The sequence below is a fragment of the Gambusia affinis genome, linkage group LG13, assembly GCF_019740435.1.
Source record: "Gambusia affinis linkage group LG13, SWU_Gaff_1.0, whole genome shotgun sequence".
Lineage (NCBI taxonomy): Eukaryota > Metazoa > Chordata > Actinopteri > Cyprinodontiformes > Poeciliidae > Gambusia > Gambusia affinis.
In genome coordinates, this window is record NC_057880.1 from 5,306,551 (window position 1) to 5,317,817 (window position 11,267).

Here is an 11,267-nt window from a genome sequence, read left to right on the forward strand (position 1 = left end):
CCTCAAGTCATTAAATTTAAAGCTGCACTAAGCGTCGGGATTCTTGCAGCATCACAGTCGTGAGGAATAATGTAGGTGCCTGTTGACGTCACAGTATTAAAAAAAAAAAAAAAAAGCTATTAATGAAAACAAAACAAAAAAAACAGCAGTTGTTCTGACTGATGACTATTACAGATATATTTGAAGTTGAATCATTTACTTTATAATAATTTTTTTTAAATCCCTGCTACTTTTATTGTACATTTTGAACTGCTTGTTGCTCATAATATTATGTTTTTGCTGCAGTCCGCAGCTTAACAGACTCGCCTTCATTAGAGCTTGCTGATTCAGTGTGCAGCAACAGGTGGGGTAGGGGCAGTGCTTTGTTACCATGTACTCCACTGAGGTGGAAAAATAAAAACTCCTGGCACTTTTTTTCCAATATGTTCATCATAACCTTCCATTATTGGATGTTCCATCAGCTTAATCAAATCTTTTCTGCCCTTCTTCATTTGGCCTTTAGCTTTATAAGGTCATTAGGAGCAAAGTTTCCTCTGGTCAGCAATTTTAGGTATAGATGTGCATTTTGTCGGCATTTTCACATTTATAATCACCAGGAACTTTCATTATTAGTCCTTCATCCTTTCATGTATAATGCAGAGTAAGCGTTTTTCTACATAGTTCAGCTTGACTGTTTCCATGACGGCCATTACAGCCAACAGAAACAGAAAAGGTTGATGGAGAGACATTTGTAGCCCAGCTCACTCTAACAGGAAGTAAAAGCGCTTGTCCTGCGATTATACATTATACTGCAAATCCCAAAAGAGCAAAGAACCGACAGGTTTACCTGCGAACCACCTAACCCGAGAAATACCAACAGAACTTGTTGGTCGCGTTTTGGTAGCGCAGCTCCATTCGTCAAGTCGCACTGAGGTGGTCCTTCCTCCTATTCGGGGGTTGAAGGTAAGGTGTTGTGTGTATTCTACACACATGTACACACCCAGAGAAAAATGCACACCTGCCACCAGCCGGGATCACAGACCAATACGTCAGCTAGAAGAGGCCAGAAAGTCGACTGCAAACACATGTGCTACCGGTCTGCAGAGTTTCAGAACAGGAATAAAAAGTGCTATCGCCTTCCTGAGGCTGCCAGCCCAATTAAGAGAATCTCCCCGGCTTCTCTGACACACACACACACACACACACTCAAAAACAAGCTCACACACATCGACACGGAGAAACCGATCCCTGGTGCGGTGGCCATTAAAGTTAATAAAACCCATCCGGTGCTGCGGTTCCAAGATGATTAACCTCGTGTATCACAGTTAGCTCAGATGATGCGCATAAACACACACATCGAGCTGAGGAAAAGGAGAGAGAGAAGTGAGAGAGATGGTAACTTGAATGGGTTTGTAGTTCGAGGTGATGACTTGGCAAAAACCTTGTTTTCAATAATTAGTTTAGGGCTTAACGGTGTTTGTAAGAGCAGTATGCTTTCAGAAAATAGAGGTGAGTAACGGGGCAAGAAAGCATCACAATTTGTATAGAATTATAGCTCTTAAAAAACATTTTAAGTCAAGAAACTTTTCTCAACCAATTTTGATGTGTTCACTTGTTAACTGTTTTTACCAATTCAGAAAAGGCAATTTGATTTAAAAGTTAAAAACAGTAAAACATATTCCATCCTAAGTCCTCTGCACCAATTTATGGTTGACATTAGATTGGCATTATTGTTATCCTTACTTCAGCAGTAGCAGTGGTATTGCTAATGTTTGTTTTTTTTGTAGCCACACACAGTCACTTCGCCTTATCAATAACCAGCAAATCCTCTGCATTACATTGTTTTTGTCAGGTGCAAACTGCGTTCTGTAACCCCAGACATACTACATGCATTCAGACTATTGCATTACATGAAGCAGAGGGGATACTGCAAAATTCATGTATCATCCCTTTTCTCTATTGTCAGTTGAGGTCAAAAATCCCCCCGCACCCCAAAAAAAATAAAACGTGACTAGTTATTGACTGTTTGCCTTGATATGAAAAAGGACTTGCTTCATTGATTTTAATATTAAATTGATCTGGTTTGCATGTTTTGGTAAGGCTGAGGTTGGCTTTCAAATGATGCATTTCCACCAATCAATGCATCAATGAGCCCTGAGTCATAGACTGCTGTCTCCCTCGTTAGCTTGCTGTCGCACAGACGTATTTTCTGTTTCTCTTTTCCGATTAATTCATGATTTCCATCTACTGCAGAGAGTTGGAAATTCTCATGACAGGGAGGAACAGGTTTTTCAAAAAGTTTGGTTTGTTGGGCACACTGATGTGACAAAATTTGCGCAACTTTAGGCCCCCCCGGTCCGCAGAAAATTGACGAAGGGTTTACCGGTCCGCTGCACTAACAAGGTTGGGGACCACTGATCTAAATAAAAACAGAAGAAAAGGTCAAATTATTTATACAACTCACAAAAGGTTGCAAAGAAAAGGTGATGCTTGCCACCAGTGTTCAAATAAGATAAATCATTCACATTTTAATTTTGGGGCGGAAAATGTTTTTGCCAATTTTTAGACAAGGACAAAATGTAGAAGGAAAGTAACACAAGCCGGAAAAAAACCGACCAGCTTGAGCACATAAACACTCCCAAGCGTCTCCTTCCAATTCAGGAGACAACAGGGAAAAGGAGGCCGGGAAGAGAGAGAGGCAGGAGACGTAGGCAAGGGGTGGACGGCGAGGTAGAGGAGGAAAAGGGCAGGAAGTTCTCCGGGGAGACGTGCTGTCACGGAAGGAGCCGCAGAGTCAAAGCCGCTTTGCACAAACATGCAGTGAGCTACTGAACGTGCAAGCACCCACACACTCTCCCACTCGAATCAGGCTCGCAAGCACTCGCAAGAGCAACTGAAGCACACACTCGCGAGCCTTTGCCAGCTGGTGGAGGCATGGCATTAGATTGGATCCAGGTGGCCTTGCTCACAAACACACAAGCGCTGTTTATGCAGCCACTTCTCTTCTGGAACTCGCACACGCGCGGGCTTATGGTACATCGGACTTGACGCAAACAGAGCCACGGTTAGGCCAAACCGGAATGGCTCTGAAAGCATTGAGGTGCATTGGGAGGCAGGCCTGGTGTGTCTTTGCTGGACGATTTCAGCCCATTGTCTTGACCCTCGCTTTCCGTTTGCAAGCTGTCCTTCCGGCCATTCTTTTTCCATCCCACTGCAAATGCCAACGTGGCTGTCGCTGCCAGGAAGCTCTTATTCATCTCCTGTTCCTTCACCTCTCTGCTTTTACGTTGCCTTTCTCTCCTTGCTCTGCCTCGACTGGATAAAAACAAGATGGAAACTCCTGCAACAATGACGCGGCTGGCTAATTAGCGAGAGAAAAAAAAGAGTGCTGACTGGCTATTTGTTCACCTCCAAAAGCCTATTGTCAAGATTTGGCAGCGCCTTCACATAATCTGTCAGTAAAGTAATGAAGAGCGTTTCCCCCTCCCTCCCTCAGAGCTTTTGTTGCTTGGCAGACATGAAGCTAGGAGGAGCATTTGGGGGTGTGAGGCGAAAGCTCTTTAGCCACCCGGCCAAAATTTGTTTGTCTATGAAAATGGAGATTCATCCCTCTAAATTATTGATTAGGGGAATAAATCCCTTCTCACCCGGACAGCCAACACGGCAACAAGACTGTGGTTTCCTAATTAAGTCTTTCCTGTTTGAATTTGGAAATTGGCTCTGCAGGCTTACCTGAATTAGGACTGCGGAACTAAAGCTAAGCTAATGTGAAGCTGCTGTCGCTTTATCGTATCATGCAGTGTGTGTTGGTGTACGTAAACACAGGATGTATGTGGTACCTAAAGTAAAGTATGAAGTTATCTAACATATGTAAGGCTTGTGTATTTTCATGTACCTGCCTTTGTATGGTGCTCGTATGTTGGGATGAAGGATGTGAAATTCAGTGTTGGACTTTGTCAAGATGGGTTTCTATACTTTGTCAGCGATATTAGTGTCTTTTTTTCCCCTCATAACGATAATTTGAACACCTTAGGAGGAAAGTTTAATGATCTATACTCTAGTGCCTGGTTTTCTTGTTCCTCTGCAGACTGGAGAAAACTTTGAGAATCATAAATTTTGTTTTGCCATTTTCTGGGTTCTAAGTGTGGAAAAAGAAAATGAGAGAATGTTGACAAACATTTCCATTTTTCAGACTTTATCTGTTGCCCTTTTATTTCAGTTTGTCCTTCTTACATTCTGTCCTTCCCTTCATTGCTTCTTTATGTCCTTCCAATTTTATGGTCTTATTTCACTCCAACCTGTTTCCTTTTTATTCTTTCTCTCCATACAGATACATTTGCCAGTAAAGTTGCAGCCATACAAGATCAGTATGCAGACGCCTCCATTGGCAACGTGACGGGCTCCAATGCTGTCAATGTGTTCCTGGGCATCGGGGTGAGAACAGAGCTAATTTCAATGTTCCTCTTTGCTGGTTTTGCCTTTGCAGCTGCACTTTGTGTTCCACATCACTGAGTTTGTGTCTGCCTCTGTCTGGTAGGTGGCGTGGTCCATTGCTGCCATCTACCACAACAGCAAGGGCCACGAGTTTAAGGTCGACCCCGGCACTCTGGCTTTCTCCGTCACACTCTTCACCATATTTGCCTTCATCTGCGTCGCCACCTTGATGTACCGGCGGCGGCCAGAGATCGGCGGGGAGCTGGGTGGGCCCCGGACTGCGAAGGTCCTGACCACCATGCTGTTCTTCAGCCTGTGGCTTCTCTACATTCTCTTCTCCTCTCTGGAGGCCTATTGCCACATCCAAGGTTTTTAAGAGAGCGAGCGGAAGATCCCGAAGAGAAGGGTGGGACAGAAGAACTGGAAGGATAGAAGAAAGGGAAAATAAAAGAATGGATTCTTGGAAATTTAAGGTTGTCTTATTGATCTATTACTCCCTCCCTCTGTGCAATATGTTAAATGACAAATGAATGGATGTATGTACAGGTGAAGGACTTTCAGACGCACTCAAGAATCTAAAAATGCGGTGAAAGGAAACAAAGACGCGCCGAAGAACATCATACTTGAGAATTAAAGCCACTACAGAAATTATTCAACTAATGGCAAAAAGGAATACAAAAAAAAAAAAAACATTTCTCCCCTTACTCCACAAATCCTCACGCATCAAGCTGTCTTGACCAAATTCATGTTTAAGCCCATAAGACAAACCTACTGACATGCACAGATGTGATAAATGTCTTTTTCTTCCAGATGAATCAGACATAATCCAAATATCCAGCCCGATCATCAGTGCTCCAAGTGTGACGATGTGGCCGAAACAGGAGACCTCCTCAAGTTGGAGCATTGATTCTCTTGTGTCCAGCTCCAAAAAAGTGTCAGTGCGAGCGTAACACGCAGTAAGAGCAAACCGGATTCTCGGCCACATCCAATTATCGACAACCATCTGTGTGTCTGCAGGAGGATAAGGGTGTGTTGATGTGCTTAGGCGTGGTAGGACGATGGTAAACTACTGTGAAAAAAAAAGCCTCTTGTTTTTGCTGTTGCTGCGTAAGACAAACAATGCTATTGTACTTGAGGTCCTCTTGACTCTCGCAGGTTGTAGAAAATGCTGAATTGGGAATTTCTGTTCTGGGAGGGGCCCGTTCCGTGTGGCGAAACTTTGATCATCGCCGGGGTGACACGTGTAAATACTCTGAGGCGGACGCACGTTTCAACTCGATTGATTTCGTTCTGAATGTCTTGGTCAATGCTGAACGCCTCAGCCCCTCCACCCCCTCGAAGGGCCCTTCGTTCTTGTTGCTTTATAGTGTAGATGTAAATGATTTAAGGTCCTTTCTCAATCAAAGTTGGTGGTGGGGGTTAATGTGCTTTTACCTTTAATAGGGCCATGTCCGAGAAGACGCACTGGCCACTCTACCGTTAAAAACTGTTAGAGAAACCATAGTTGTCGCATTGATATCAAAGTTAATCTTCTTTATTTGTTTTTTGTTGTTGTTTTTTTTAACACTGTGGGAGCATCTTATTTTTCCACAACCCCATATTTCAGTGAAATTGAAAATCACACATGCAAATATCTGCAAAACCTGACAGACTTTCTGTCAAATCTGTTCGACGCGGTTGACTCTCTAAACAAGTTGGGACAACATCCCGTCTCCTAAGCAACCCGGTGCCGGTTGTTCAGTGAGCTATTTGAATACTTTTAATATCAAGGGCTTTGTTACAACAAAATACTAATTCCTGATTCTGGCTTTTGGTTTATCATTCTTAGAACAGACGTGCATCGGTCAATGGTGAGGGCCATGTAACACGTGATGATGAACTTTGTTGACTCTTACTTGATAGAACTTTGCTTCATAGCAGAAAGTATTAAGTCTACTACTAAGAAGTGCTTGATTATTGTCTCGATGTGCTCATATAAAAATCACATCCCTAGTTGAGTCCTATAACATTTCGACTAACGCTGTTATTCTTTCTTTAAGCTACGTCAACTCATAACACGGCGTAGCTCCCTTCAGACTGAATCACAACGGGGTTTAGCTACAAGGGAGTTGCCATTTTATTCTTAAGTGTCTATATTTTCAGACCAAATGTTTAGTCCAAACATAAAAGCCAGCTGATAGAAGAAGAAAAAAAAGGCTAATGCACAATTTTAATAACCAGGTTGTAGCCTTGCAAAGGTGATGATACGCCTAAATGATTTCAGCATGTTGTGTTTATATGTTCAGACTCTTGAACACTGATTCACTGGTAAAATTCCCCGCCAAAAAAGTCCAGTTTTAATAATGTAGGACCCAAATGGTTGTCCTATAAATTCTGTGTTACTAATTTGACTAAATTTAAAACTTCACACACTTCTGTGGAAGCTTAAGAGAAGAATTTCATCGTCTGATTGCAGAGAGGCAGTGGTCCAAATGGTCCAAATGGCAAAAAGTAAAAAAAAAAAAAAAATGTTAAAACATCAGCTTTACTCGTCTGTTCATTCTACATACCAGACTTTGTAAAACCAATCAAAACTCATCCAAAACCACACATTAAAACGATGAACGTATCCTCCGAGATGTTGGTGTTAAACTTTACATCAACGGGGGAACAAAAGGAGCCCAAAATATTAATAAGCCTAATTTGACTGTGAGAAGTTTAGACTTCAGACTGTTATTTTATTTATTCAGCTATAACCATAAGGATCTCAGCTTACACACCCTTGTACTATAGCACTACTGTATGCAACTTAATTGGCAAGTATTTCCCATATGAGATGTTTTTTTTTGTTTTTTGGTTGTTTTTTTTTACTTGATGTACAATAAACAGTATTTTAAACTATAACTGTAAAATAATTAGTCTGGATTAGATGTAAACCGTCGTAAACTTAGCAGTAATTTCTTGGAAGACCGTTGTCGATGGCAGTGAGAGTCGAGCAGAGGCCTTCATTGGGTGTAAATCCAGAGAATTTTGAAGGACATTATAAATGTTATAAGTTTTATAAAATAATTGAGTAGAGTTGTAGACAATTAGCTGATAGTAGAGGACGTTTGATCGGATAAAGAGCCAACAACCTGGCTCAGACAGCCACTTGTGTTGCTAATGAAACAAAATGGCGGAGAAAAAAAAAACAAACCCAACTCTGGAATATGAAAAGCTCTGTATTAGACAGCAGTTGTCGTATGAAGCCTTTGGAGTGGCAGTTTACCCCTATTTTGCCAAAGGGACATCTTTCTATCAGAAATATTTGTAACCCATCCAGTAAATGGTTTTCTAATCCACATCTCTTTCCAAAAACACCAAATATACTATCACATTTCTTTAAGGAGCTACAGGAAATGGGTGTTGTTTTAACCTTTACAGGTCGATTTTTATGCATTTGTCTCTTCACTGGCATGGAGCTGAAGGTTTATACACTGTAAACAACTTAAAATGAAGTTATGCTCGCACGTGCAAAAAAAAAAAAAACATTTAAGAAGCTGCATTAACTTTAAATGACTTCAAGACATGAATTTTCTTAGTCGTTGCAGAAAGTCTACAGGAATGAAACACTTGCAACAATGCAGTTTTTATTTTTTTGCATTCAGACCATCTGTTGCACAATTTTACCAAAAGCAAAGGTTTTTCTTTCGCTAAAAGGCGAGCGTTCTCTCTTGCAACACCAGCATTGTTGCACACAGTTTCTATATGCCTACCTTGACTGGTGGCCTTGGCTAATGTGCAGCTAATGGGAGGGGTTCACACCATCAGAACCAAGGTGGGGAAGCTAATTTACTGGCTAGCAAATGTTTAGCGGCAACCAGCAAATCTGTTAGCTGTGACTGTAAATACTAAACGGGCAGTTTTTTATTTTATTTTTATTTTTAAATTCTTTAGCCTATGTTCTTATTAAATAACTGCAATAGCTCTCGAGTTAGCTTCTTGGCTTGGGCCTGTGAGTAACAAGTCTAAAACACAAAACAAAAGCATTGATGGATTAAACCAATGAGCTGTAGACTACAGTCATTTTGGGGGCTTTTTTTTTTGCTGTTCAATAGTAAGATTTTAATATGAAGGACAAACCTTGCACTGCTTCATGTTGCCAAGTGAAACGGCTACCGAACCGTTTTTCTAGCAGAGTTGCTTTTGCTGTAAACAGGTTTTTGTTTTGTTTTTTTGTTCTGACTGATTTACACAGTAATTACAATGTTCTTGTAAAAAAAAAAATAATAATGATAACAATAATAATCCAGTGGTGTTGAATCAGTTGTTAACCATTAATAATGTTGCTACTAATGTAAAAGTTGATATGTCTCTGTTGCCTAATTTACTCCTTAACTTGACCGACTGTCTGACAGACTGAGAAACAAATACATGCAACACTGGACAGTCAAATGAAGGACGGAAGGACGGACACCCCCTCTGGTACGAGACGAGCAAAGAAATGTACCGCAGGGATTTCAAAAAAAAAAAAAAAATTTAAAGAAAGTTACCAAGAGTTATTCTCTACCTTTAAGGTAACGTTTAACAAATAAAATTGCAGGACGCTAACAAAGAGAAGACAGAACGAAAAAAAAAAAAAAACACGTGGAGGACGAAGATGAAATTAAAAAATAAATAAATAACGAAGTTACAGCCATACATTGATTTCTGGGCCAGTGAGACAATGGACTCCTTCTGCCCAGCATGTGTATTGTTATGAAGTCTTACCTGTCCTCGTGTGTTTTCATTCCCTTCCTTTTTCTTTCTTTCTAAATGTCCTGCCAAAAGTAACCAAAAACAGGCAGTAATCTTTGTTCAGTTTCCTCCCCTCGAATAGCCACCGTTTCACCCGCCCTCCGTCTCCAAGTTTTCCATGTTTTGGAATGTCGATGTGCTACTTGTTGACACTGTGCATGAATGATGACATGCCTGTACATAGTTATAGAGAATCGTATCCCATTCCTATGGTGTTTGACGGGAAGAAGAAGTCTGAATGTTGTACAGATTTGGCTCTTTTTCCGTTGATCTTCTTTTTGGTTACGGTTTGGTGTAGAGCTAATTTTATTTAACCTATTTTTTTTTTTTTTTTGGTTGATTCAAACAAAGCTGCAGAGTCTCTGAATTAATTGCACATTATCATTAACCGAGATTTATGTTTAAAGAATTGGAAAAGGCAATATCTGCTGTTATTGAATGAGAGAGGAGATAGCGGAGTTATATATCTTAAATCTATATGACAGTTGCATGGGTTATTTGTAAAAAATAAAAATAAAAATCTTAAAAAAAAAAAAAAAAAAGCAGAGAATAGGGGAGGAAATACATGGCTTGCTACTTGTAATACCATGGCTGTATTCTGACAAATGAAGAATACTGTATGTACATCTAAATGTTATTTTGTCTTTAAAGAAATCATATTGTGTATATACTGTACAGTGTGATCAGTGGGATGGCCTATATGGCCATACGCTAACCATAGAGAATTAATTCAACATATTTATTTGAAAGGAAGAACACTCGCTACACTCAAGAATGACATATATTGCCTTTTTTTTGGAGAAGTTGAAAACTTGTCTTTCTCTCTGCCTTGTCTCTCCTTTCCTTAAATTCAGATTTTTCTTTCCTAGATGGGTTTGCTTTCCTTAACTCTGCCGTCTAGTTTCCTGCTCCCTTTATTTTCCAGTTGGGTTTATTTTTTTAAAGTCGAGCGGTTGCCGTCGATTTCAGGCCGCGTGGCGTTTGCTGTCGAATCTTTTTGGCGTACTGTATGCCTGGCTGCTTTCCACACTGACGCAACAGGATCTCCATGCTGACTCCCACCCACCTGATTTTCTGCCTTGTACCTCTTTATCTAGTTACGCACAACATATCTGCCTGTGTCCTCAATGGTCTTTCTGTCTCAAAGAATCACTCATCTGTATTTAAGTCCCCCATCTGTCTTATTTTTAACCATCTGTTTGATTTCTTGGTTACTAAAGCCCTTTGCGTTCACATTTCATTTTTAATCCCTCAAACCGCATCTTTCTTTGATACACTCTGCATGTCCTTCTTTTACCTCTCCCACAACTTCACGTTTGCTGATTTGGTGTGTGTGTGTGTTTTTTTCTTTTCTTTTCTTTTTGGGGAAAATGGAACAATAACACAAGTTATGTTTGCAATAATCATGTTTTTTTTTTCTTGTTTGTTTAATAATTCCTATATGCCTCGTTTCTTTGTTGGCATGTACGTATGTTTTTAAGTTTTTGTTTAACACCAGTGGGTTAGGCAGAAAGTTGTTCTGTATGTGTGTCGCCACTAACTGTGACTGCTCTCCATGGTACTTCTGATAAGTCCAGTAAAATAAAGTTTGGGATACCCAGTTTCAAAGACAGCTTGTGTCCACTGCCTTTCTAAAGTGTGTACAGTTTTGCCGATCTGAAATTGTTTTAACCGGTAGCCATAGTGGGGACCAAACAAAGGTCACACCAGCTCTTTTGTGCTATCCAGAGAAGACAAAAGTGTGGCCAAAGTCATCTGTTTTAATCTCACAGAACACGATTGATGAGGTGCGGGAGAGTAAATCCAAATGTAGAAAAACTGACACCCCACTTAATATGATGTTCTTTCAAAAGAAATGTTATATATATCTGATCTTCCCTCTCTTTAAAGGAAAGTCATTTGAATGCAGGACATCACCTACAACTCAAGCTTGTTTGACTCATTCGTTACACCGCGTTCACCCCCAAAACCTTTCGCGCGTCTGGTTTACATTCAAAGTTTACGTGGAGGCGAGTCGAGTCTGACGCCCCCTCGACGCGCCTCCACACCGACTTTGAATGTAAACCAGACTTACAAAACGTAACTAACTATCTTGGGTC

At 40.6% G+C, this 11,267-nt stretch overlaps 1 protein-coding gene across 5 annotated transcripts in view; it reads left to right on the forward strand.

Moving 5' to 3' along the window:
• slc8a1b (solute carrier family 8 member 1b) overlaps positions 1-10,780 on the forward strand; it is a 145,912-nt gene extending 135,132 nt beyond the window's left edge. For all 5 annotated transcript variants that reach the window (XM_044136271.1, XM_044136273.1, XM_044136270.1 and 2 more), the window contains 2 exons: positions 4,310-4,413; positions 4,517-10,780. In XM_044136271.1, coding sequence (XP_043992206.1) covers positions 4,310-4,413; positions 4,517-4,789 — 377 coding nt within the window. In that variant the 3' untranslated portion in view covers positions 4,790-10,780. The remainder of the gene's footprint in view (positions 1-4,309; positions 4,414-4,516) is intronic.
• The last annotated feature ends 487 nt before the right edge of the window (positions 10,781-11,267 follow it).